The sequence below is a fragment of the Apodemus sylvaticus genome, chromosome 23 (assembly GCF_947179515.1).
Source record: "Apodemus sylvaticus chromosome 23, mApoSyl1.1, whole genome shotgun sequence".
NCBI classification, from domain to species: Eukaryota; Metazoa; Chordata; class Mammalia; order Rodentia; family Muridae; genus Apodemus; species Apodemus sylvaticus.
This window is the reverse complement of record NC_067494.1, coordinates 14111546-14139330: the sequence shown is the minus strand read 5'-3', so window position 1 is coordinate 14139330 and position 27785 is coordinate 14111546. Positions and strand designations below refer to the sequence as shown.

At 44.7% G+C, this 27785-nt stretch overlaps 1 protein-coding gene and 1 pseudogene across 1 annotated transcript; one reads left to right on the top strand and one right to left on the bottom strand.

Annotated features, from left to right (window-relative positions):
- Positions 1 to 71: 71 nt before the first annotated feature.
- Positions 72 to 5784, bottom strand: LOC127673493 (sorting nexin-6-like; annotated as a pseudogene).
- Positions 5785 to 20035: 14251 nt separating this feature from the next.
- LOC127673492 (histocompatibility antigen 60b-like) lies at positions 20036 to 24819 on the top strand. Its single transcript, XM_052169184.1, has 4 exons — positions 20036 to 20162; positions 23198 to 23458; positions 23726 to 23992; positions 24656 to 24819. Exons 1-4 carry the CDS (start codon positions 20036 to 20038, stop codon positions 24817 to 24819), a joined length of 819 nt encoding a protein of 272 aa, XP_052025144.1.
- Positions 24820 to 27785: the final 2966 nt, after the last annotated feature.

Genomic DNA, 27785 nt, shown 5'->3' with positions numbered 1-27785 from the left:
ATTGAAGAGATTTGGACTACGGTCGGTAATAAAGGAAACAGAACATTTACATTCAGGTTCTAATTCGCCTTTCAGTTTCGTTTAGAGAACTTAAACACCAGATGTTCAGCAATGGAGAGCTGAACTTGTAGGGAGGCAAAAGCCAGGTGGTATGGGAAGGAGGGTGGAGCAGATTGATGATCCCGCATCAGTTTACTGGGTGTTGGAACGGAGGACACCTGACTTAGTTTGACTGATAGGACACAACACTCTTCAGTGTGCAGCTTTAAGATCAAGATATCATCGTATTCATTTCTAAAATCATAGATGGTCTCATTGTCCTCACAGAGTAGAAGGCGCCTCCTAGGGTTCCCTAATCCCACTCAAGACCCCTCATCCTTATATTCTAAGTCACCATCTCAATCGTAGAATGCCTGTATATATACAAGATCCCAAGTTCAATCCCTAGCAACACACACACACACACACGGTATCTCACTATGTAGCACACACAGGCTGGCCTTGAACTCATCTACTCCGGCCTTCTCCTGAGTGCTGAGATCACAGGGTCGCACCACCTCTGTTCTCATCTCGTATTTTAATTTTACAGATGAGAAACCAGCCACACTCACTCCTGTGCCAGCCTAAGGTAAACTCTCTACCTGCAGCTGCTCTGTCCTCCCTTCCTGAAGCCACCTGCTCTCCTGTTGGTTCCCTGTTTCCTTTCTCTCTCATCATTCTCCAAGTTCCCCTCTCACCTCCACCCTGGAGATGTAATATAGTTATGGCCCGTCATTTCCCCTCCCTGTGTCCCTCTCCTCCCGCCTAGGAAGCCACAGTCTCAACCCTCTCCTGCCCTCAACTGCTTGCTTGGTCTTTTCCTGTATCAAAACTCCTGTCGTTCACACAATTACAGGATCCCCAAATCTCTCATATCTCACACTGTTCTACACCACCAAAAGTTTCTTATCTCCACTTCCCTTCAACATAGTTTCATTTTCCACTCTCCTCTGTCCCTCCTTGGACTACACACACCTAATGTGTGTGTGTGTGTGTGTGTGTGTGTACATTTCAAAGTTAAGCCTGAAATCAAACATACTAGATAGCAGGTGGTCCTCATACTCTTCAGAGATCTCTGAATATGACATTTCAAGTGTTTAATAATTAGAGAGACATTGAAGTTAATAATTTAATAATTAGAGAGACATTGAAGGGCTTCCTAGCAGGCCTGGGCATGGTAAACATGGCTCTGACAGCCTTGCCCTTCCCCCCTTCCCTCTGCCTTGCTAAACTGTTAGATTACATTCCTAAAGCCACCCAGGTCGAGCCCCTCCTCTGGCCACTTGCTCCCTCTGAGGCTGCCAACCAAGGGCCAGCAGTCAGAAGCCCTCCCTCTTTTGGCTGACCTCATTAACATGCCCAGTTAAAATTAGCCAGCTCATCCTAGCAGGATTTCCTTTTTCAGTTTACAAACTGTCATTTTCTTATAGGTGTGTTTTTCTCCTCTCTATCCGTTGTCCCACAGGGGCAAATAAATCTTTGTTTTGAGGTGTCTTGTGCCAACTTCGAGGCCCTTTCAAACACAGTGATGCCTAACCCAGATCTTGTGGTCACCAAAGAAGACAGATAGGGCGCAGTGATGATAGTGACTTCATCTGGATTGTGGTAACACTAACCACTGGGAAAGCTGCCCACGCCTCACTGGATGGCTTGGCGCCAATTGGAAACATTTTTGGGATAATTGCTCTGCTCTGCCTAGTCAAAGTGATGTCAATTTTTCCAAGTACAAAAACAAAGAAACAAAAATCTCTAAGATCTGAATCTGACAGCGTAAGGCTACTGCCCTGTGTGAAAGCTGAAGGCCGACCATTGCTGCCCGGCCATCAAGACCAGGGGAGTCTAGGGCTATTGTCTAGGTCGTGAAAAATCTCTGCTGTTTTAACTGATTGAGGCCATTAGATTATACCTCCTCCTATAATCCATCCTCAGATCTCTGACGATATTGACTGACCTGCCTAACCGCACACTGCTCACTCTTCCCCACTCACCCCTTTCCCTCACCCACAGTCAGAATATACACCCAGTATTCCAAACCCCTCACACCCCACCATTCACTTGCTTGTTGGGGGTTGGTCTGGTGCTGTGTATACAAATCCCAAATTCTGAACACCAAGATCTGGTTGTTCCCAGTGAGCGAATTCTCAGGTGCAAGATCCTTTGTTGTGGGAACCTTGCTCCCCAGCACCTTGAATTCCTCCACCTGTCTATTCCTGGGGGGTTGGGATCTCTCCCCTCCCCCTCTCCCTGGTCTTCTTCCCCCTCCTCAAGTACCAGGACCACGAGCCTAAAAGTTTCAAATGTACAGCCAAGATAAAAAATTTCCCGTAAACTCCTTCAGTATTTAGTTTATCTGTCCTAGCAGATTTCAAATCAACTAAAAACTGCTCCAGCAACTTGCCAGCCCCAGATGTTCCCTCAGAATCTACATTCTAGACAGCTCCAAAGCAACCAGCCCCAGACTTCCTAGCATCACAAACTGCCCCAATCCTGCCTGAACTGCTTCAATCCTGCCTGAACTGCCGCAGTCCTGCCTGAACTGCTCCAAACCTGCCTGAACTGCCCCAATCCTGCCTGAACTGCCCATCCCTTAATTTTACAGATAAGAAACAAGATGCACAAAACTGAAAGATTATATTTCCTGCAACCAGGTGGGTCTAACTTTTCTCTGAACATGCTAATGAAGTGGTCAGTATACTTAGACCTGCCCTCCATATCTTCATCTGTACCCCTTTCATGGAGTCTTCTCTGCCTGCTGGGACAGATTTAGCTCGCAGGTGACTCTATCCCCACCCTGTGTTGGAAGCAGTTGTGAACACCTGGCCTAGATGAACCACTCAGAAGTTTTCTTCTAGGATATAAGATGGGGAACAGAGAGACACAAGCTAAGTCAGTGTGGGAGGAATTGCTGAGGGGTCAGGTAGGCTGGGCGGGGCTACTGTAGGGAGACAGAGGAGCTGCCCAGCAGAGGGAGGGAAATGCAGACAGAGGAGGAGTTATAGCCAAGTACACCTGACTCACTAGAAAGGGCCGCTTGTTCGCTCGCTCACTGGCTCCACTCTCTCTTACTCTCTCGCCTGCCTTCTTGCTCTCCCTCTGTCCTCTTGTCCCCCTCTTTCCCCATTCCCCTGCCCCTCGCTCTCCACATGTTCCTGTGCTCATGGCCAGCCTTTTCTCCCCCGCCCCCCACATCCCCTCTACATTTCTCTGTGTAAAACTGTGCCCACTTCTCAGGGCAGGCCTGAAGCTAAATACCTTTTCCAGGGAGCAATGTCTAAGAAGGAAAGCTTAGTTGACTAAGCCCTCCAGGCCTTTAGGTACCTCATTAAAATGGAGATCTGTCTTGAGCCTATGGAGGGCTTGTGGCATTGCCCTTACATGCTGAGGGACACGAACCTCTGGGGAGCTGCAGCTAGTGGCAGGGGCTGGTGCCTGGGAACAGGTAAAGCTTCCACTATCCCTTCAGTGTCACCCGGGCTTTTAGCCTTAGTTCATCCCGGGACCATGCTACCTTTCACAGACCCACACTTAGTAATGGAGCACTGAGAGGAGAAGAAGGGGAGACAGGAACTTCCTGACCCTACTTATCACCAGGGGCTCCCTTGACCACATACTTATGACTTCTAGTTGGGAAACCAACATACGCACACACACACACACACACACACACTAATATATCTGGGCAGTGGTGTTCCAGGCACTTGAGAGGCAGGCAGATCTCCATAAGTTCAAGGTCAGCATTGTCTATATCGCAAGTTCCAGGCCAACCAGGGCTACACAGAGAAACCCTCTCTTGACAAGCAAACAACACCCAACTCCAAAAATTATACTAATGTATGCGTAGGTATACATGAGTGTGTACTTGTGTGTGTATGTACAAGCCAGAGGACAACCTGGGATACAGGTTTTTAACACACCTTTAACAATCCACATTTGAATTGATTGTACTTAGGTTGGACACTCATTGGAGGAGGTTCTACAGAGGAGTTTAAATCCCTGCTTCTACCCCCTTCATCACACCGAGGACAGGGACTATTCATTGAACGTCTTCTGGGTACCGGGCCACCCAGCTGATTTCACTTCAGCCTCTCCATCATTTAGTGAGCACCAGTCTATGTGTCTCTCCAAGCCACTGATGAAATGCTGGGGCCAGCCAGACTAACTTAGGCAGGGTAAGTTACAGCAACTTCCCTGAGGGCTAAGCCTCGCTTGTTGGTGCCATCTGCTGTCTGAATGGAATTTGCAGTGCTTCTGTAAGAGCCAACAGTGGCTTCTGAAGGCACACAGCAAAGGTCTGTTAAGAAAGCCATCCTTCTGTTTGTTTGGGTTGGATTTTTTGTGTTGTTGGGCTCTTTTTTTTTCCTTCTTAAGGTCAATGTCACTGAAGTGTGGTTTATAGGTGGTAACACATTTACTTTAAGTGCTGAGGAAGTTCTCTCATTGGCATCTTTTTTGGAGCTCAACTAATTGGAGGGAGATGCTTGACTGTGTTTTTAACTTCTCTATTTGGGGGCTGCAGAGATGGCTCAGCAGCTGAGGGAATATTGCTTTGACAGAGGACCTGAGTTCATTTCCCAGCATCCATGTTGGGTAACTCACAACTGCCTAATGGTCCCCAGATGCATATTCTCTCTCAGAGTGAGATAGAGGACCATCAGGGCTGTAACCATGTTGGAAAGGAACATGTGTTTTAAGGAGAGCCACCTGAGTCATCAGACAACTGAAAGAATGGACCCTTAAGGGCCCATTAAGGGCTGGACTTCATCAGGAATCGCATGTTGGGTGAAGGATAAAGTGGGGAGGAGGCAAGGTTACAGAAAGGCTCAGTTAGAGGTAGAGTGTGGGTAAGGGGCCAGGTCCTGGCTGCTTTTATGTCAACCTGTCACAAACTAAGAATCATTTGAGAGGAAGGAAACTTGATAGAGACAATGTTTCCATAAGATCCAGCTCTGGGGAGTTTTTTTAAAAAATTAATGATTGATGGGGCGGGGGTGGGTGGGTGGGGGGTGGGGGGCATTTTGAGTGGTGCTATACTGAGCACCTATTTTTCTTGTTTTATCAAACAATTATGAAACTTTGAGGAAAAACTTGCACATAACTGTGGAGTCCTGAGTTCCTGAAGCATGTAATGAAGACCCAATTCTATGCAATCGGCAGCAGCACTTTCGTGAGATCTTGTCATTCTGTCAGACTTAGCAGATGCATCTTTCGCTCAGCTGTGCTATTCTGAAATGAATACTCGCCCATGCTCAGAGACGTCATCTACACCCTTGACTCCTGAAACAGTTACTCAATCCACTGACTTAACCATGCTTGACACTCAAATCTTGATCATATTCCAAGAAGATGTGGAAGCTTTCCAGTTCCTGTTTCGTCTTTGTGAATTCTTCTTCCCTTGTCACTGGCCCTGGCTTTTTCTCCAAGCTTCTGCAGTTTTTCCCCGTGAAGCATCAAGATCAGTCTTGGTGTTGCTAGTGGGATAATGTAACCTGCATAGTCTTCATTTCCGACAAAGGAATCACGAAGTCAGACAAATTCCTCATGTTGCTGAATAACTGATAATTCATTTTGCTTAAAATTTGGCAATGCACTCTTTGTGTGAACAGTGGATTTGACTTTATCCCTTTCACTGAGAGCATCCGAAATGTCCACTTGAAGAGCAGCATCACTTTGGAGATCTACAATTATTGCTTTAAGTCCAACGTCTTCCTCAGAGAGGAAGTCGGGGCCATCATCCAGGCATACCATTATGACTGCTGCAGAATCCAGGGCTCGCCGGGAATTCTTTACCCATTGGTTTCTGGATATACACACTGAGTGGTAAGATGACAGGTCCGTATGCAATCTCTATGACAAGTTCAGCTGTCTTTCTTCTATGGGGTCAGGAAAGGATGTGTTACTACCATGCCCAACAGACCCAAGTCTTCTTGCCAGGGAATCTTTATGGAAGAACTTCTTAAGATCACAATAAAAAATTAGAATCTTGGCAGTCTTCATCACAGTTTTGAAATTTTGCCCCAGATTGTATGTGAAAAAAGTAACAACAACGGTGTTGATAAAGGTATTTGCTTTACTCACATAGAGATGGGCAATGCGAACCCGAGAGGCTGAGTTCAGGGCCAGCCTGGTCTACAGAGTGAGTTCCAGCACAGCTAGGGCTACAGAGAGAAACTTTGACTCAGAAAAACAAGACACAAACACAAACAATCAAACAAGGCAATTTCCTGGTGTGGTACTCACGCCTTTGATCTCAATACTCAAGAGGCAGAAGCAGACAGATCCCTGAGTTCGAGGACAGCCTGGTATACAGAGTGAGTTTCAGGGCAGCCAGGCTACACAGAGAAACCCTGGCTAGAAAAACAAACCAAACTGCGACCTCCCCCAGCCCACCGTTCTAAAAGAATAGCAGCCAGCAACGTGATCACTCATTGAAGAACAAGAAGAATCGGTTTCCAGCCTTCAGGGGAGGGGCTTGGCCTGTCTTTGTTTCTTGGGAGAGACGCATTAAAGATGGAGAGCTGAATCAGAAGCCATGTTTTGTCTCTCTCCACGTGTTTTCTCTTGCCACCCGTTCCCATACCCATCTCTCCTTCCAGGGAACTCGCCGTTAGAACGTGGGAGCTGGACTCTATACCAAACCAGGCAACCAACCAAATAAACAAAGGGCAGTTTTCTTTTAAAATTTTTTATTGCATTTTAATTTATTTTGTGTTTATGTGTATGTTTGTTGGTGCATTAGTGCCATAATGTGTGTGTGCGTGTGTGTGTGTGTGTGTGTGTGTGTGTGTGTGTGTGTTTAGATTGGAGTTGGTTCTCTCTTACCATGTAGATACCAGGAACTGAACTTTGTTTATTAGTTTTGGTGGCAGGTGACTTTACCCCCTGAGAATTCTCACCTGCTCAAGTAATTTCATTTTCAAAGGACAAATGTATTTGAATATATATTCACAGAAGTATAGTCACATATAGTCACCAAATCAACTGGTTTGTTTACTTAATAGACTATCTGTCTATATGTAGTTCAGGTTGGTCTTGAACTTGGTGTTCCTTCTGCCTCAGCCTCTTGAGGGTTGGCATTGCAAGTCTGCATGCAGCATTGATACTGACCACTCTATGTCTGTCTTAAGGGCTGTCCTGAACCATAACTACTAATGTACAACTTTCAATGCTTTTTAGTAGCATTGTTCATTGCACATACCCTTGCCAAACCGTGTTCTTTAGACGTGCTCTCATCAATAAGCTGGCCTTAGATTTGTTATATAGCCAAAGATGACCTTGTCTTAAAGTTCCTATTGTTGATATTATAGTCATGCATCATCATGTATGTGTGTTTAACACCATATGAAAAAATACCTATTAAAAAAACAAAAGACACACTTTGCCAGGAGGAAATAGCCTTCACTTTGGTGCACATACCTTGAACAATACCTTGTTTACTCCAACTTTCTCCTTTTAAATTTGTTTTATTTTAATTATTTATCTAGTCAGTGTTTGCATATTTTGTGTGTAAGTCCAGGTATGTGGGTCAGTATGCATGTGTGTCTGTATGTGTGGGAGTGTGGGGTCAGAAGCGTTAGGCATGTTACTCAATTGCTCTCTATCGTGAAAGAGTCTCACTGAACATAGAACCCACTGATTTGCCTAGACTGGCTGGCCAGCCAGCACCAGGGAGTCTCCTACCTCCATGAGCCCAGCACTGGGCCTACAGACACCTGCAGCAGTACTAGAATCCTTACATGGATTCCGAGGGGTGGAATTTGAGTCTTTATGCTAGTACTTTGTACTTGGTAAATCATGCACTTTAGCAGCTAAGCTGTCTCCCCGGGCCAACTTTCTTCCATTTTGTCTACTTTATAAAAACCTATTCCTCTCTCATGGAACTGTAAATCCTAGGGAGAGGTGCTCGGGATACACCTTTTTCCTAATCTGTCAACTTTACTCTTTTCCTGTCTTTCTGGAAAGGCTGGGGACTGAAGTCTGGTATCTACTGTCACTTTTTCTGATTCGCATAATTAGTGCAGTATAGATTGCATAATTAGGAATGCTGGAGTTTGAGCTTAAAGTTGATTTTAGAGTAAGTCTCTTTCTACAAATCCTTCAAAGAAATTCAAGTCTAAGGAAAGAATTTGGCCAAGTCTACCAGGAGCCTTCCATAGCCATCCTATAACTGCTATCCGGGGAGGCTTTTCTCCATTCACAAAAGGGGGGGGGGATTGTTTTTCTTTGATTCAGGTAGCTTCTATTCTATTTTCTCAATCCTGTATTTGAATACGTTGATCTCTATTATAGCACTCTCTATAGCTCTAGCTATATGGCCCTCTAGCACTCTCTGTCTCTGTATCTCTTTTGGTAGTTAGTGGATCTCCTGGGTCTAGGAATAGCAGGGCATATAACAAATCTCGGATGTCTTCCTGGAGCAGAAGGTGGAGCTTGGTAACGCACTGGAGGAGCTGCTGCTTGCGAGCAGATCAAGGTGTCTGGTCTAGTGTCTTCTGCAAGGCTGCCCATGAACTAAGCTTTGGGACTCTGGGAACATCTATAATTAAATCACAGTCTCACTGTAGCCTTAAGGGGGTGGGAGAGAGAGAGAGAGAGAGAGAGAGAGAGAGAGAGAGAGAGAGAGAGAGAGAGAAGTTATATGCAATTTCTGTGAAATCCAACCTCCACACTCCCACCCCACCCCCTTTGCTCTGCCAAAGTTCTGTCAAGTCTTGTGATTCCAGGATACTTACCAAGCAGAGTCTTCCAGGAGCAAAAGAACCTATCCAGAACAGGATGCCAAGGATATCCTGTTGCCCAGACTGCTAAGAAATACAGCATTGGAAGTATAATTTAGTGGTATGTGCTCAATCATAGCAAAACAAAAATAAATACTACCAACAAATACGAAAAGGCATACAAGAGGTACTCAAGGGCCAGCTCCCAGTGCTAACAGGTAAAATTCCCTAGATGCTGACCACTAGGCCTTCTGACCAGTTTCCAGTGCTGACAATGTATAGCCATAGACCTGGGATGCTCTCAGTGTTTGCCAGAGAGTGTCTTTCTGCAACGGGGAGCGACCAGGAGCTGACATATAATGAGTCAGAGTCCTAAGGAATAGGAGACTAAATGCTTGGCTCTACAAAGGTCTTCTATAATGACATACCTCCTTCCTGATCACCACCACAAGGGTCCTGGGAACATCACCAGAGACTAGGAACTGGAAAAAATGTAAGCACTAAAGGATGGGGAGAGAGCTGTAAAATGGTGTGTTCTGGACATAACTTGGATATTTTTACTGATGAACAATATGGTTGTTTGCACAAAATCAAACTAGCAAAATCCCAGCACAGATGATCTCCAAGATCCTCTGCATATTGAGGAACCAACAGCGGTTAGCTGGTAGCAGCTGGGTGAGGGGGAGGATGATCCTTTGTTTAAGATATGACCACTGAACCAGATGATGACAACACATGTTTAATCCCAGCACTCGGGAGTCAGAGGCAGGTAGATCTCTGAGTTTGATACCACCCTAGTCTACGGTAAGTTCCAGGACAGCCAGGGCTTCACAGAGAAACCCTGTCTCAGGGAATAGAAAAAGGAAAGAAAGAAAGAAAGAAAGAAAGAAAGAAAGAAAGAAAGAAAGAAAGAAAGAAAGAAAGAAAGAAAGAAAGAAAGAAAGAAAGAAAGAAAGAAAAAGGAAAGAAGAAAGGAAGGAAAGAAATATTTGACCACCCACACAAACATGTCCAGCAGCAACTGGACTTAGTGGCTTGTAAAAAGAGAAGAAGATGCCAGGCACAGCATGTGAAACTTCAGTCCCAGAATTGTGAATGTAATTGAAGAGGGCCAGGGTGCAGCTTAATTTGGTAGCCACACTTGGCAGTGCCTGTCAGCAGCCGTCTACAAATAGATAAAAGCATTCAAGTTATGTTTTGGAGATGACACATGGCTTTGCTTGGTCTTCAATGCATAATTCTGATTTGCAAGGCTTTCAGAAACCTCAAGATTTATTCTTGCAGCTGATATGGCTTTCCTGCCATTATTAAATTAATATAATAGTTCCGGGGCATTAGCCCACTCTATTGGGTAGGTGTTCTGCAGATCTACAAAGATGCACTCTCTTATAGCAATGCTTTATAGATAAATTGATGGTTTCATAATTCCTAATGATGATTCTATAGAATTCCTTAATTTATACAAGTAAAATTTGAGCCCTCTATAATATAGGCTGCAATTAGGGATCTCTAAAACTTCATGTGTCATGAGTGAACTGCACTAAGGTAGAAAGCAGAAGTAAAACAGATTTATGATCAGATAAATAGGCTTTCAGAACTGTTTGTGGAACCATTATCTGATAACTAAAGGTCAAAAAAGGGAATGAGCAGTTTCTTGTAGGTGCAAAGATAGAAGATAAAATATTGACTGTATTCATCTATACAAACCCTCAAAACCAATGAGACACTAAGCAGATGATTTTCCTCTTGACAAAACCATGTTAACTTAAACAGAATAATTGTGTTTGAAACTTTTAATGAATTTGCGAAGCTAGCGAGAGATGACACATGTTTAATTAGATAACTAGTTTTAGCGGAAATAAATGTAAACATCTCTGTTGTAACTTCTTATTCAGTTTGTGATTTGAGTTTGTTTTGTTGTAACTCAGGAGACCCTCCAGGGTCTCAGCTCAGGTGCGCAGCCCCACACACCACAGCTTGATGAAAGATTGCTGCAAAAGCATGAGGTTTATTGATTGATTGAAGATTGATCCATGCGCGTGGGGTTGCGCCTCGCAGGGAAAGCAACAACTACGAACAAAGAAAGTATACACTTTTTATACTTTACAGAGGGTAGTCCAGCAACAGACTGGGCAATTGGTGAGATACAAGACAAAGGATCTCTTTAGGCATTGGCCAGTTCGTTCAAGGGGTGTTCTTGGCCAAGTCAATCAATTTCCCTCCTCCCACTCTTAACCTAGCCTTGGAAAGTCTTTGAAAGAGAGCCAGGCTGATAAGTTCCTTAAGGGGGGAAGAACTGGGTGGCCAGGAAAATTATGTTGGCATATTTCCTCCTTAGAACTTATCAAGGGGGGGGGGTGCTAGGGATATTTTTCTCAAGATCGGTTATGTTTGTTTTGGCTAGTCTCAACTAGGCCTGTTTACTCTGACCACCCAGCCTCATGTCTATTTTCCCAAACCCTTGTTTTATAGCTATCAATAAAACGTATTTTATTTCCCCCCCCATTTGAACTTGTGAACTTTTGAATAAAGATGCAAGAATAGCATATGACCATGTATCCAAAAAAAGTACAAGAGCTAGAAACTATGCCAATAAGAGAGCAGAACGGAGGCGAGCAGAGAGAGCAGGCAGGTCTTTTTCTTACCATGAGACTACTCTTTACTTAGGAGCTTTTTCTTTAAGGGCTTTTTTACTAACAGAAATACAAAGGTAGGAGCCTTTTCTTTCTCTGAGCAATGAACTTGGATCTTATTTTTCATCAAAACTGAGTGAGTTCTTTCTGTGCTGCTATTTGCTAAATGAAACCTCCTCATGGAGGGGCTATTGTTCGTGTGTGTGTGTGTGTGTGTGTGTGTGTGTGTGTGTGTGTGTGTGTGTGTGTGTAATTTTGCATGAATACTTGTGGAGGTGATGAGACAGGTGGTCAGGCCCAACATGTCTGTGTATGAATATCAATGTGTCTATGGATATTTGCTTATATAAAAGTTTCTTTCTGTGAGCATGACTGTTTTTTCCTGGTTCACTAAAATCAATTGTTCCATGCCTCCCCCTTGCCTGGCCAGTGAGAGTCTGGGCTTTGGGCAAGAGTGAAAGGAGCCTTAGCAATAAATCTTCTTTATTGAATTCTTTGTTGCTATATAGCCTATGTTAATTGCCAGAAATTATAAAGTAAATAATAAGAAAGATAGTTAAATTCTCCAGCACTTAATGAAGCACAGAACAGTAAGAAAGAGTTAAATTTCCTACACGGCCAGAGACCCTCAGTCTTTGGCCTATGTGTAATGCTGTGTCTCCCTTCAGCATCTGTCCTAAGGCCAGGCAGGCCCCCGGCAAGTGCCCTCTATGTGGTGCTGGCTCTAGAGTCATGATGAGCGCAGAAGGGGGTCACAGGATCTTCCTTGAGATTAAAGAGAGTTGTTGAAGCCAAGTGTTTTACAGGGTAGGGAGTCTCTTGGTAGATCACTTCACACAACTGTGAAATTAAGGCCTGGATTGTACTGGCGATGCCAACATGTTAGAGATGCCTGAGCCATGAGATATGTACCCAAGAGAGCTACAGAAAAGAGAGTACACCAGGAAACTTACCAAGAGAGACAGAGGGGGAGGGAGGCTATGGCACGCTGTAAAGCCATGAGGACAGAGCCTCTTGCATCAGACATGGCACTAATCGATTTGGAGATATTCCTGCTGGGTTTCAGTCTTGCTTTGTTCTAGTATTTCTTCATCATGCCCCCATTTCTCCTTCATAGTGGAGTGGTACTGTACATTCTATGTTGTTGGAAGTATGTAAATGGTCGTTTGGTGTTGATAGGGGTTTACAATTAATAAATTGCCTTGAGCTTCAGAAGGGACTGTGCTTTGAAGCAGTCTTGAGACTGTGAAAAACCACAGGGACTGTTGATGTTGGATTAAGTGCATTAAATGCTTAGGATGGTGGGGGTCCCTGCAAGCTCTGCTGCTGCCAGGAATATGACCGGGATGAGGTAAGAAGGGAACTCAGGTTTTCCAGTCTGATCTGCCCGGAGCAGAGCCTGCAGAGGTAAGTGGTGTATGGTCCCATGACCTTCATTGTCTGGCTCTGGGCTTGTTCTTTGGTTCCAAGGAGCCCTGCAGGATTCCACAAATGTTCTGCTTCCTTGCAGAGGCCTCTGGGGCCCCAGGAATAACCAGCTTGGAGCCGTGCCCCACTAATCCCTTCCCAGTTTGGTCTGTATGGAGGAGTTGGCAAAGGGGAATTGCACAGGTTCCCCTGGCATCCATTGTCTGGCTCTGGGCTTGCCATCAGTCTGGTGGAGTCCGGTGGGGCTCTAAGAGCATCCTGCATCTCTGGGGAGGCCTGCAGGGATCCCAAGAACTACCAGCTCAAAACATTGCCCCACCAATCTCTTGCCAATGTTGTCTGCCGGTGGCACAGCCAGCAGAGATGGATTGTCTGACCTGTGTTGCCTAGTCTATGATTCCACTTGCCTTCCTGAGAAGTCCTGCTATCAACAGGACCATCCAGCCAACACCAGGGAAAGCCAGATGCCTAAAGGACATCTTAAGAACACAATCAACAAGAACCAGGACAATATGGCACCACCAGAGCCCAGCTATCCTGGTACAGTAAGCCCTGGACATCATATCAAAACTGAAACACAAGAAAAGGATCTTAAATCCAATTTTATAAGGATGATGTAGGCCTTTAAAGAGGAAATGAAGAAATTCCTTAAATAAATACAGAAAGATACATTCAAACAGAGGCATGAAAAGAGGAAGCAAATAAATATAAGAGAACAGGAAAATACAATTGAACAAGTGAAGGATATGAATAAAACTTCCCAAGGTCTGAAAGTGGAAATAGAAACAACGAAGGAAACACAAAATGAGGCAACCCTTAAGATAAAAATCCTAGGAAAGAAAACAGGAACTACAGACATAAGCATCACTAACAGAATACAGGAGTTAGAAGAGAAAATCTTAGGCATAGAAGATATAATAGAAGACATTAATATATCAAAGAAAATATAAAACCTAAAAAGTTTCTATTGTAAAATATCCAGGTAATTTGGGACACTGTTAAAAGACCAAACCTAAGAATAATAGGAATAGAAGAAGGAGAAGATTCCAAGATCAAAGGCCCAGAAACCCTTTTCAACAAAATCATAGAAGAAAATTTTCTTAACCTAAAGAAAGAGGTGCCTATAAAAGTACAAGAAGCTTATAGAACACCAAATAGATTGAACCAGACAAGAAAATCCTCCCTCCACATAGTAATCAAAACACTACATGTACAGAACAAAGAATAGTAAAAACCTCAAGGGAAAAAGGCCAAGTAACATATAAAGGCAGACCTATCAAAATTACACCTAACATCTCAAGAGAGACTCTAAAAAGCTAGAAGGGCCTGGGCAGATCAGACCCTAAGACACCACAGATGTCAGTCCAAATGACTTACTATACCTAGCAAATATTTAATCACTGTAGATGGAGAAATTAAGATATTTGATGACAAAACTGAATATATTTTCACTCACCCAGCCCTACGGAGGGTATGAGAAGGAAAACTCCAACCCAACGAGGCCAACTACATCCTAGAAAATACAGAAAACAAATAACCCCACACCAGCCATATTGCCCTGGCTTTCACTGATTCTGTTCTTGTGTTGGCCTTTAGGCATCTGGTTGTCTCTGTTCTTGGCTGGACTGGTAGTCTGTAGTGGTAGCAGGCCTCAGGGATGGCAGGTAGAGTTGGCGGTCCCTAAGAGCAGCAGGTCTCCAGGGAGGCAGACTGTGGTCCAGACAGTGGAGTTTTGATTCGGGCTGCAGGTAGAGGTGTGGCTTGGAAACCATTGACTTTTTAAAATGCCAGTCATATTTGCTTCTATCCTGGGTCTCTTGGCTACCTAGCCTCTTGTTTCTGGCCAACCACACAGTGTCAGTCATGGGTTCCCTCTTATGATGTGGATCTAATTTAAGCCTTCATTTAAGACTACATTGTCCTAGCCCATACAAACTGGACTACTGTTACAGCTAGCTTTCTGAAGACTAATCATTTTCCCAGTTTTATTGCCCCTCTCCCAAAAAGGTCAATGCCCCATATCAGCAGGAAACAATTCTAAGAGAATGATGCCCCATTCCCAAGAGGTCGGGTGGATGAGTTTTGGTCATTCCGTGGGTGATGAATGTTTGATGTCGGTTTATGTAGACTGGTTACATACTGTTCCTGGCATTGGTCAGGTAGGCATGAACATAGAGAGGTTAGATTCAGGGATTTCTTTTTCTCTTTCTTTTTCTTTTTTCTATTCTTTCTGTCCTACTAATGTTGGGAGAAGTGGGGGACAACGGGGTAAATAGAGAAAGGGAGGTGGCAGGTTACTGGGAACCAACTTGGGTCACTCCTCTAGATGAGATGAGATTTACCACCATCTGGGGAGCAGGAGGTGCTCTGTCAGACAATATTACTCCTCTCTCCCTGCTACTCAGCCCTTGACACACAGTGACTTGTTAAGTCCCTGCAGCAATGTCTCACTTCTGGATATCTTATCTTACTGTGAGACCTATTCACCTGAAGGAAAGCGCTCACTCACTTCATGATGTCTCCCTGAGGCCTGATGAGCCTTCTGAATAGCCCAGGACCAGAGACCATTCTCTCCCAGGGCCCAGTACCATGTTGCATATAACAAATGTAATTCCATGCATAACTATATATATAGCGTTAATGAGCCTTTTTCCATGTGGACTGATGACACTCCCACTAAGAGACGATTTAACAATACCCCAATTCCAGACAATAGACGCCATCTTTTGAGTTTGTGTTCAGGGCTATCTAAGAGAATCCCAAGACATATAGTCTAATTCTGTTGCCCTTGGTTACCACCAGAGTTGGAAGATAAGTCCTTATTGCTAAAGACACTGTGTGCTTTAGAAACTGGGCCCAGAGGCCCCTGAGCTGGGACTGACCTCAAGTCCCTTCCCTTGTATGTGCAGTGGTGGCACAGACCTTGGTAGTAGACAGCAGCTCTCTCATTGAACATGCTCAGAAACAGGGATTCCATGCCTGATTCAGGAAACCCGGCTAATCAGTGCTGAGGTCATGTTAGTCTAGGAGAATCTACAACCACTATCTTACAGGGCCAGCATAATCCCTAACAAGCATCCATACCCATTTGTCCTGAAACCCACAGGTGAGTGTGTCCTTCACCCCCATCAAGGAAGCATCTCAATGAAACTGATGGAGGCCACTACATAAAACCACAACCAATCGATATGCAGAGTTGTGGAGCCCAGTCCCAAGGGGTGCCTCTTCATAACTCTGCCATACCTAAGCCTCAGGGAACACTGTGGAAGACGGGATGGAATTCCAATGTGGTCCCTCAAGAAGAGCAGTCAGTGCTCTTCACCCCTGGGTCAGATCCAGGCCACAGAGCCTGCTTTTGATTGGCATAATTTTATGGTTGTAGACCTTTCCTGAAGGTCTTAGGTTCCAGTGTCACAGAGCTAAGGAGAAAATGGTCATGGTCATACAGCCATGGTCAGAAGATAAAGCCATTGTCTTCAACTGGGAGGTGGGGGTAAAGGAAGGAGCTGAAGGAGGGTGGAGAATGACCAGGGAGAGATGTGGAGGGGGCTGGGTGAAGGGGGCAAGAATTGGGACAACAAGAAACAGGACAGGGGAGGGCAGCATGATGGGAAGGGACCTGGAGGAACAAATGAATTTGGGATACAGCTGCAGGAAGAGGCAGCCCTGTGGGAAGTGCAGCACGGCTGGAGGAGATCAGAGGGTGTCTTAGGGCTTCCCTTGCTGTGAAGAGACACCATGACCAAGCCAATTCTTATAAAGCAAAACAGTTAATTGGGACTGATTCACAGTTTCAGAGGTTCAGTCCATTATCATCATGGCAGAAAGCACCGCAGCATCCAGGTAGATGTGGGGGCCAGAAGAGCCAGAAGTTCTACACTGTGATCCAGAGGCAGCCAGGAGAAAACTCCTCTCCGCAGGCAGCGAGGAGCAGGGTCTCTCCAGGCTGGGTGGAGCCTCCAAAGCCCATCTGCACAGTGACTCACTTTCTCCAACAAGGCCACACAGACTCCAAAAAAGCCCCAGTTCTTAATAGCAGTACTTCTCATTGGTGAAGCTAGCTGAAATCACCACAGAGGGGAACCCAGGAAGGGCAGGCTACTGAGAGGGAGACTGGTGATGGGGCTGATGAAATCACGATAAATAGTTTTCAGGGGCGACCCAATTGCCTTGGGCATTAACTCTCTGCCTGGGGCTGGGACTGGCCTTAGGTTGTGCAAGTCTCACCCACAAGTCTGCCGTGCCGCTTCCTGAAAGCCAGGACTTAGCGGGCCAGTAACATCACCCGGGCCAGTGCTGGAACTGAGTCAACTCCCGGGAGGGGCTGACAGGGGCAGGCCTTCCAGTTTCTCTGTACAGCACTTGTGCATATCCTCTCAGCGATCCTCAAGGAGAGACAGGCAAGCTACAGAGACTCCGACAATTGCTGGAGTTCCCAGCCCTGGCGCCTGGCATTTTTGTGAATCCTCTGCTGGATCCTCTCCAGGGTGGCAGGGAATCCTCACCGCTTCTCCTCTCCTCTCTCGGATTACAGCTGCTGCTCAGGGAGGGTATGGCAAAGAATGCAGCCAACAAGCTAAATCTTTGCCCTGGGGTTCCACACCTTTTGGTTCTTCTGAGCTCCACACTGTGTGCAGGTGAGTTTCAATGTTGAAACTGAAGGAGTGGGTGTGTGGGGGCGGCAGGAGGGAGGCAAGCCTGTTGAGTCACAGGGTAGCGTCCTCCCCTGACAGCTCTCTCAGAGCAGCAGGCTTGTACCTGTCTCCCCTCACTTCCAGCATCACAGAGGAACATCAATCGCTACTCCAGGAGGGCCTGGCCAGTAGAAAAATAAGGAGGGCAAGATGGCAGAGGGAATCCCTGGTGAGGCGCTCAGCCAGCTCAGACAGCTTCAGAGCTTCTTGGACTTTGCTCTGAAGACTGCCTCCCCCTGGTGTTCCTTGCAAGCCCTCAGTCGTTCTGGGACCTCTTTGCCCTCAAACCTTCTTTCCTCCATTTCACGGTATTTCTCCAGCAGATCGTAATAGGATCCAGGAACAGGGCAGTCCCGACCGTTCATGTTTTCACATGTTTTACCCCTTCATTCTTGTTGTTTTGCTTTAAGACAGTATTTCACACTATTTCCTAAACTATATAATTTGCAATAATCCTTTCTCTTCCTGGGTCTACCTGCTGGGAGAGAGAAAATCGGTTTTCTTCAGTGGAATGACACCGGGAATGTCAAGCCTTCCAGGGATGGTCTCATGTTCAGGAGTAGTTGTCCAATGAATAAGCCATGAATTTGTGTGTGTGTGTGTGTGTGTGTGTGTGTGGTATGTGTGTGTTTGTGTGTGGTGTGTGTGTGGGGTGTGTGTGTGTGTGTGTGTGCACGTGCTTTATTTGGTTACAGTTAGGTGGTTTCTTTTTGTTTTTTTCTTTTTGGGTGATATTGAATTTTATTTTTTAGGTTTTTAGTTATACTTGGTTTTTGGGTTGTTCTTGAAAAACAGTCGAAAGATGGATGTGTAGGGAGGAGGGGGAGAGAATCAGGGAGAGTTTCAGGGAGGGAAGATAGGATTAAAATACATTTAAATTTTAAAATGGTTTTAAAAACTAAAAATAATAAAAAGGTAAAACCTACTTATAAATGCTAGGTATAAACTCAAAGAATGCCACGTATTACATCTAATGCTTGAGAAAAAGGGGCTTTTCTTTCCTTCCAGATCCCCATGGGCACTAACCAAGTGCTCTAGCCCTGAGCTAGGGTCTCCTCATCAGGGTCAGTAAGTACCGATAGCAAGAACCAAGATTCTTAGATGGGCTTGTGATATATAGAGAAACCGACACCACTCCAATAAAGCTGCTGAGAGACAGAAATGACAGGTTTTTAAAAATGTAGTGTTTAATTTTGATGTTCTTGTGGGCTTTGCTATTTTCTTCTGCCCTGGGAAGGCAGCTCTCACACTCCTACTCATCTGTTCTGTCTTTAATTATTGAAGTCCAGTCACATCTGGCTTGGCCGATCATCTATCTGCATTTAAGATTTTTGTGTTCTATTAGCCATGTCCACCTTATATAGTCAACCCCTAGGCTGTGTCTTCCTTCCTCCTCAGTGGACCACTGTCCTTGATATGACTGCTCCTGACAGTCAGTATGATGGGATTTTTCTGTTCCATATCTGCGGGGACCCAGGAATACAGTCTCCTAACTCCACCCCCAGCCTTGAGCCATCAGCATCAATCCTGAGCGTCCATCAATGCTGGTGTCCTTCTCAGTGGTCATTCTCATTGTCCTTCTCAATATGGCGTCTCCCTCATCCCATAGAGCAACACGGACTCTGCACGTTTCCTGGAACTCTTTGCTGTTCGATCCACCTTGACATGTGAACATCTCTGAGATTTTCAACAGCACTCTTCTACTACTGGACTCAACCACCCTGGTTTTCTCTGGTACTGGTACTGTTCTGGTACTGAGGGCCTTTCTCTGACCAGTTTCAGGAAACCATCCCCTGAAGGCTGCATTGGATCCAGGAGATCTGGCACTGTGTTGTGCTAGCTGCTGTGATAAAACACTCTGCTCAAGAGCAAGTAAAGGAGGAAACAGGTTGTCTTGATCAGGGTTCTGTTGCTGTAAAGAGATGACACTTCAACTATGGCAACTCTTACTAAAGAAAGCATTTGATTGAGGCTTATGGTTCCAAAGGTTAACTTTATTATCCTCTTGGGGAGGATCATGGTGGTAACCAGACATGGTAGCTGACAGTTCTACATCCAGATCCAAAGGCAACCAGAAGCTAGAGTCTCTGGGCTTGGAATGGGTTCTTTGAAATCTCAAAGTCCTCCCCAGTGACACATTTCCTCCAATAAGGCCACACCTACTCCAAAAAGGACCCACTTCTAATCCCTCTAATGATCAAGCATTCAAATATTTGAGCTTCTGGGGGAATTCTTACTCAAACCACCACATGGTCCTCTGAGGCCCCATAGACTTGTAGCCATATCATAATGCAAATATGCATTCAGTCTGATTTCAAAGGTCTCTAAGATCTATCACAGTCGCAACCTCATATAAAAACCCAGATGTCAAGGTCTCTTTTGAGACTCATGGCAACCTCTTCACTATAAATTAAAATTAAAACATAGATCCCAAACTTTCAACATAATATAGCAGGGGATATGCATTTCCAGTCCAAAAGGGAGGGAATGGACCACAGTGAGGAAATACTGGACCACAGCAAGAAGGATGACCAGCAGGTCAAACTTCAAACCCTGCATCTCCATGTCTGATGTCAAAGTGCACTTCAGAACACAAAATCCTTTAAGCTTTGCTGACTGCAACCGACTTCTGTCCTTCGTGCTGGTCTTCACCTGTTAGCAGCTCTCCTCGGTAGGTAGGCCATGACTCAGTCATCTTTGTAATCTTGGGGTCTGGAATGAAATCCAGGCTACACCTTCATAGCTTCTCACAGTGGTCTTTCTGAGCCTCCATGCAGGGACATCCATGACACACACCTGGCCTCAGCAGCTTTTCTTATCTGAGAATGGAGATTCCACTCCCCCTTCTTGTATCCTTGACTCCAAAGCCATAACTACATGGCCAAAGCTGCCAAGATTTGCTGCTTGCATAGTCTGGGTCCTGGCTCCTCTGATTCAAGTACAGTGTCGTCAGCTTTCTGTGTCTGTAACTTTCCTTCATTGCTTAGCCATCTTTTTCATTCTTCTTGAGAGACTGGAAGCTTAGCTGAGTGGAGTCCTTCCCCGAGGCTACACCTCTTTTTATTCCTTTTAGAATTGAGCTTGTCTCTGCATATTTAGCTCGTTGAGCACTGAACTTTACTACACGTCCTGGTGCTCTTTTACTCCTCAAGCTGTCCATTTTGTATTTCCCGGCTCAGCTTGCTCCTTTTCATTATAGATCTGAAGAAGAGTGACCACTGACAACCACATGACACAGGGACACTAAGATGTCTTGAAATCATCTCTACCAAAGCCATTAATCCCAGACTCGACAATTTAGCCTTAGGCAGTTTTTGGTTTGTGTTTTGTTTTTGTTTTTGTTTTGTTTTTGGACAGGAGCAAAAAGCAACCACATTTCTTCACCAAAAGATCACAAGCATGGTCTTTCATCCACTTAATATTTTCTCGTCTGAAATCTTGAGCCAGGCTGTCCTAAACTCTACTGCTCTAGGCACCACTGTCTTCCAGCACAGTTAACCTCCACTTACAATGTTCAACTGCTTTCCTATCCCAAGTCCCAAAGTCCACAGTCTGCCCATGACCATCATGGCCAGGCCTGTCACAGCAATGCCCCATTCCCAGGTACCAACTGCTATCTTGGTCAGTGTCCTATTCATTCTAAGAGGCACTGACCATTGTACCTTTTATGAAAGAAAACATTTAATTGGGGCTTGCTTACTATTTCAGAGATTTTCCTCAGGGTGGGAAGGAGAGATGCTAACTCAGAGTCCTACATCCCTACCTAAGGGCAGCAAGAAGAGAGAGACTCTGGCTTGGAAACTGGTTTTTCAAACTTCAAAGGCTAGGCCCAGTGATACTTTCTTTGATACGGCACGATTACTCCAACAGGGCCACACTCCTAATTTCATGTTGACATGTGGATCTCTCTGAGCCTTTTTACACATGCCCTTCACTGCATGTTTTAGGGGTTCTGGGTTTTGTATTTCATGTAGTATGGTCCAGCCTCTGATCAGGTTCTTTCAGGCCATTCCTGTAGCAAGTGGGCATTATCTCCAGAAAGTTTGCTGACAAAGTTCTGTGTGTCCAAAGCCGGAGGAGAAAGGTCAAAGTGCCTGCATCACAACAATGAGAACCAGAGCTGGTGCCTAGAATCCATGTATAAGATCCAAGTGTGGTGCTGTGTGCTTTCCTTGTCGGGACTAAGGCCAAGGCAGGGGAAGCCTGGGTCACCAAGGCTGTCCAGTCTGTTTGGCGAGTCCCAAGCATCTTAGAGAGCTTGTCTGATCAATACTACTGTGGCACACTTGTAAAAGGTTATATTTTTTTTACTTAAATCTGCTGGTCTTTGTGTAAATATTTTTAAGACATTTGCTATTATGATCACTGTTAATATTATTATTGTTATTATTTATTGTCACATATATGTGGAAGTCAGAAATGTTTTCTTTAATTCACCATGATTCACTGCTCCTCATTTAGAAAAGTTTCTTTTAATAAAACTTCAAAGTGGATTTTCTTAAAGACAGCTATTGGGTACTTCATCCTGATTCATCTTAGTGGCAAGTTTGTGAGCTTTTATTCCTGACCACAAAGCTATTCTCAGCTCTGGAGGGTTCATGTTCTTTCTCTCCCCTGATCCCTGAACTCTTCTGATACTGTGTACTTAGTGAGAATGGATCCTAGCTTCTCTGGACAAATTCAAGCCTTTGGAGTGGTAGGATAGGCAATGCAGAGTCGGGGGAATAATGAAACTAGGAAGGAAACAGAAAAGCAGGCGGAGAGAAGGGAAGAGGAGGCTGGAAGGGAGCAGGAAAGGAGTTCTCAAACCTACAGCAGCCTACCTCATAGCAGACGGCTTAGGGGGAGAAGCAAAAGAGGATTGTTTGTTTTTGTTTGTTTTTAGCATCCCTTTTGCCTTTTTAGTGTAATTGTATTGCAAACTTGTTAAAAGTTCCTTTAATAAATTATTATTTAATTTTAGATTCCAGTGCTCACAGAAACACAGGACACTAAATATGCACACGCCTCATCAGGTCTTGCCTGATTCCTTGTGCAGTCTGTTGAACAGGATAGCTCTAGTGTATTGAGTCCTCTTTAGCTGTTAGTGAAAGTCTGGGTGACCAGGGGCCATAAGTGTGCTGGGAAACAAGGACCTGAAGAAGGGGAGAGAGACTGGTACTTCAAGCAGGTCACAGACAGGCAGAGGTCTTTCCTTGAGTATGGATTAGGTTTGTGGTTTAGCGTGGGAGAACCTGAGATCTGATGCCCAACAGTGTTGTGTGAAGAGGCCCAGTGGGAACAGGGATGAGCGCCGAGCTCACAGTTGGCACCTCTCTTTCCATGCCAGGCTGCAGCATTACTCCAGGGTCTTTTCTGCATACCAGGTCCATGTTGAATGCTCCATGTGTCCTATGATGACTCCCTTTCCCCTGTGTGTTCCCCAGGAACATGGATGCTGTCTGACACACACACACACACACACACACACACACATCCCTGGTGACTCTGTGTGCACTTGAGGAGTCCTGATAACCTAAGACAGTTAAAGATGGCACAAAACTAAGGATCCAGAAGCTGCCAGACCTCTTGATTAGAGACTTCTCTTTCTGACCATTTGTCCTGCCAGAGATGTTTAGAGTGTTAGAAAACCATGACTCCTAGGATCTCTGCCCCCACTTTGGATCTCACCTGCATGTTTCCCTCATAGGTAGAGATTCTGTACGTTGTGACCTCATTGTCAATTCTGCTACCAAACCTGGAGAGCCTTGGCGTAAAGGATCATGCTCAGTGGATGGAAAGACTCTTTTTCAGTTTGGTTACAAGATTCAGGTCACATCTTTCTATAAACTGACAATGGAGAAAAATGCCACTGAGGAGTATGCAGATTTGCTTCAAAGTGTGGAAAATATTTTAGAAGTGATGAGGAACCAGCTACGTAGCATGGAACCAGAGCGATTCAAGACCACGGGTACGTATGGGACAGAATGCGAAGGTAGAGCCTATTGAGTGCCAAAAGGAAGAACTGAGCACATGTAGGAAGGGAGCTGTGGAAGTATTTGCATCAAACAGTTGAATATTGACCCAACCTGGAAGTACCTGGCACCCAATGTGCAAGAAACAGCAAGCCAGGGAGGAAAGAATACAGATCCCGAAGTATGCAGAGAAAGACTGGACCATTATGGGGGTGATGGTTCTATAAAGGCTTGAAGATGGTGGTGTTGTGTGTCTTTTGCAGGTAATCACACCTTGCAGGTCGCCATGGAAACTCAGTATAATCAAGGACAACTCACTGATGCGTCCTGCAACTTCACCATTGATGGACAGTTTTCCTTTAGCTTTAATCCAATTAAAAATACCTGGACAGGGAGTGGTACTGGTGCTAGCAGTATCATGAAACAATGGGAGGGAAACAGGGAACTAGGACAGGGTCTAAAGAAGCTGCTCAAGGGAGACTTCACTCACTGCTGCAAGAAATTGTGGACACTCTGGAGAGAAACGCCAAGTAAGTCATTAGGTAGATTGTCAGAGGGAAGTGTCCACAGGGTGGGAAAGTCATGGCAGTTCACCTGAAAAGTCTGATGACTTCCCAATATGGATGTGAGCATGTGTGCATAATGGAAAATCTGATAGACTGAGTGAGGGATTCATTGGTGGTCTTCCTGTCTGCAAAGCCAGTGATGACCACGAGGATCTCTCTCTCCCATCTCATGTCCCAATGTTTCTCATTCCCTATTAACCAGTGGTCCAGGCTCTACATGGTTGCTAATGAGCCCCAAGTCTGTGTGCATCACTGTAAACTTCCAGCCCCCCTTTTCTTTTGGTTCCATTATAGCTACTCTTTGACCAACTCCAGCTTCACTTCTGAAGGCTCCATTATCTTTCTCTGGTACAATTAAACATCACCAATTATTCCAACATCCAGAAAGTGCTAACCACAGTAAGTGTGTCCCATTGTTTGATGGTTCAGTAGACATTTGCTTTCTTTGATAGTGAAACAAACTCTGTAAGGACATCTTTCACACACACATATCATATTCATCTTTCTATCAGGGGTCTGGAAAAGTTGTTATCACACATGAGTTCCTTGGGCTGCCCTGAGAGAGAAGTTGCTCGTGAAGGTGTGTTTTTAGTTTTAATTATATCTTTCTCTGATTTTCTTTTAAAGGATCAACAATAAAGACCTGGGATGTCACCCAGCTTACATTTGCCACCCAGATTGTACCCACAGTGAGCAGCACCCATCCTACATCTGGCAACCAGAGTCAAAACATGACCTGGGTGGTGATTCTATGTATAGCAGGAGTCATCTTCATCACATTTATCACTTAGGAGTCTTTGTGGTTGCTATGATGGTGAACAAAAAAGGTATGGAAAGGCCTGGGCTCTCCCTCTTGGTCCTGTTAGTATGAGTCTGATAAGGACATAGGAGAAAGTTCCCACAGGTCTGACTGAAGCCCTGTCATCACAGTGGCCCTCTGTCTACTGGAATGATGTCTTGGCTTAGTCCTGCGTCCTGACTCTACAGTGATTTACAGTAATTTGATGATGATGGTTGGGCACAGGAGGCAGGCAGAGTCAGCATAACTCTGCAGTCAAGAGGAAGGGTGCAACAGGAACATCTTCCTGAGGGGACAGAGAATCCAAGGACCAAGGATGCAAATACGATACCAGGAAAACAGACATGAGGTGTTCCTTCCTCATAGCCGACAAAAAGTTCTCCCCAATAACGTGAATAAAGTCCATTTTCTGTCCGGGGATGACATGATCCAACGCAATAATTCTTATAGCTAGGGCAAAGCCAGTAAGTACATCAGTAGCTCCCAGCTTATGCCAGCCCTCAAGACAGAAGGATCAGCATGAGCAGACTATTCAAGGAGTTGTCACAGTGGGACAGTCCTGTAATCCCAGCACGCAGGAGACTGATGCAGAAGGATCACAGAGGTTAAGGTCTGCCTGGGGTACATAGTCACATCTTGTCCAAAGAATAAAGAAAATCCATTCATTTAACTTGATCACTCTATGTAGCCACAATTCAGTGCATATCGGTGAATTATGACGCCAATGTCTCTGTCCTCTGAAGTTGAACTCACCTCTGTCTCCCTATGTAGGTAAAGCGAGCTGAGAACCCACCAATGTTAGTTTTTGCCATACAGAGTATAAAGTTGAAATACAGAATTGTGATGAAGAATGCGAGTGTTCTACCTATTTTAATATATATGATCAAAAAATGCTCCTCTAGGATCTGGAGAGACAGCTCAGTGGTTAAGAGCACTGATTGCTCTTCCAGAGGTCCTGAGTTCAAATCCCAACAACCACATGGTGGCTCACAACCATCTGTAATGGAGACCTTCTTCTGGTGTGTCTGAAGACGGCAACAGTGTACACACATGAAATAAATACATAAATCTTAAAAAAATGTTTCTCTATAGGCATAAGCTGGTAAAAGATTTACATATAATATTATATGACATATTAAATATTTAAGTCAATACAATTAATTTTTTGAAGAACTATTTTTTATTGGATATTTTCTTTATTTACATTTCAGAGCTTTCCCCTTTCCAGGTCTCCCCTTCAGAACTCCCCCATCCCATTCTTCCTCCCCCTGCCTCTATGAGGGTGCTCCCCCACCCACCCACCCACTCCTGTCTTCCTTCCCTGGCATTCACCTACACTGGGGCATCAAACACCCTCAGGCCCAAAGGGCCTCTCCTCCCACTGATGTCCAACAATGCCATCCTCTGGCATGTATGTGGCCGGAGCCATGCATGTGTGAACTCTTTGGTTGGTGGTCCAGTCTCCGGGAGATGGGATGTGTGTGGCCTGTTGATACTGTTGCTCCACCCATAGGGCTGCAAACCCCCTCAGTTCCTTCAGTCCCTTCTCCAACTCCTCCATCAGGGACCCTGTTCTCAGTCCAATGGTTGGGTGCGAGCTTCTGCCTCTGTATTTGTCAGGCTCTGACAGAGCCTCTCAGGGGACAGCCATGTCAGGCTTCCCTCAGCAAGCAGTTGCCAATATTCAAAATAGTGCCTGGGTTTGGCTACTGTCTGTGGGAAGGATCCCCAGGCGGGGCAGTCTCTGGATGGCCTTCCCTTCAGTCTCTGCTCCACACTCTGTCTCTATATTTCCTCCTGTGAGTATTTTGTTCCCCCTTCTAAGAAGCACTGAAGCATCCACACTTTAGTCTTCCTTCTTCTGGAGCTTCATGTTGTCTGTGACTTGTATCTTGTATATTCTGAACGTTTGGGCTAATATCCACTTATCAGTGAGTAAATACCATGTGTGTACTTTTGGGTCTGCGTTACCTCACTCAGAATGATATTTTCAAGTTCCATCCTGTGAATTCCAGCCTGTGAATTTTATGAAGTCATTATTTTAATAGCTGAGTACTATTACATTGTGTAATAGCACCATATTTTCTGTATCTATTCCTCTGTTGAGGGACATTTGGGTTCTTTCCAGTCTCTGGCTATTATAAATAAGGCTGCTATGAGCATAGTGGAGCTTGTGTCCTTATTACATGTTGGAGCATCTTCTGGGTATATGCCTAGGAGTGGTATAGCTGGGTCCTCAGGTAATACTGTGTCCAATTTTCTGAGGAACTGCCATACTGGTTTCCAGAGGGGTTGTATCAGTTTGCAGTTACACCAGCAATGGAGGAGTGTTCCTATTTCTCCACATCCTTGCCAGCATCTGCTGTCACCTGAGTTTTTGATCTTAGTCATTCTGACTGTTGTGAGGTAGAATCTCAGGGTTGTTTTGATTTGCATTTACCTGATGATTAAGGATGTTGAACATTTCTTTAGGTGCTTTTCTGCCATTCGATTTTTCTCAGTTGAGAATTCTGTTTATCTCTGTTACCCATTTTTTAATAGAATTATTTGGTTCTCTGGAGTCTAATTTCTTTAGTTCTTTGTATATATTTGATATTAGCCTTCTATCAGATGTAGGATTGGTAAAGATATTTTGGCAATCTGTTGGTTGTCGTTTTGTCCTATTGGCAGTGTCTTGCCTTACAGAAACTTTGCAATTGTATGAGGTCCCATTTGTCGATTCTTGATCATAAGGCATTGGTATTCTGTTCTGGAACTTTCCACCCTTTTGTCAAAGATCAAGTGACCATAGATTTATGGATTCATTTCTGGGTCTTCAGTTCTTTTCCATTGTTTTACCTCCTTGTTACTGTACCAATACCATGCAGTTTCTTTTTTTTTTTTTTTTTTTTTTTTTTTTTATCATTATTGCTGCGTAATACAGCTTGAGGTCAGGGATGGTGATTCCCCAGAGTTCTT

Excerpts from the sequence above, each read along its gene's own strand:
- LOC127673492 (XM_052169184.1), top strand. The coding sequence starts at position 20,036 with ATGACCAGCAGGTCAAACTTCAAACCCTGCATCTCCATGTCTGATGTC. Across the intron at positions 20,163-23,197 it reads CTTCGTGCTGGTCTTCACCT|GTAGAGATTCTGTACGTTGT; the intron begins GTTAGCAGCTCT and ends TTTCCCTCATAG. Across the intron at positions 23,993-24,655 it reads ACTCTGGAGAGAAACGCCAA|GATCAACAATAAAGACCTGG; the intron begins GTAAGTCATTAG and ends TTTCTTTTAAAG.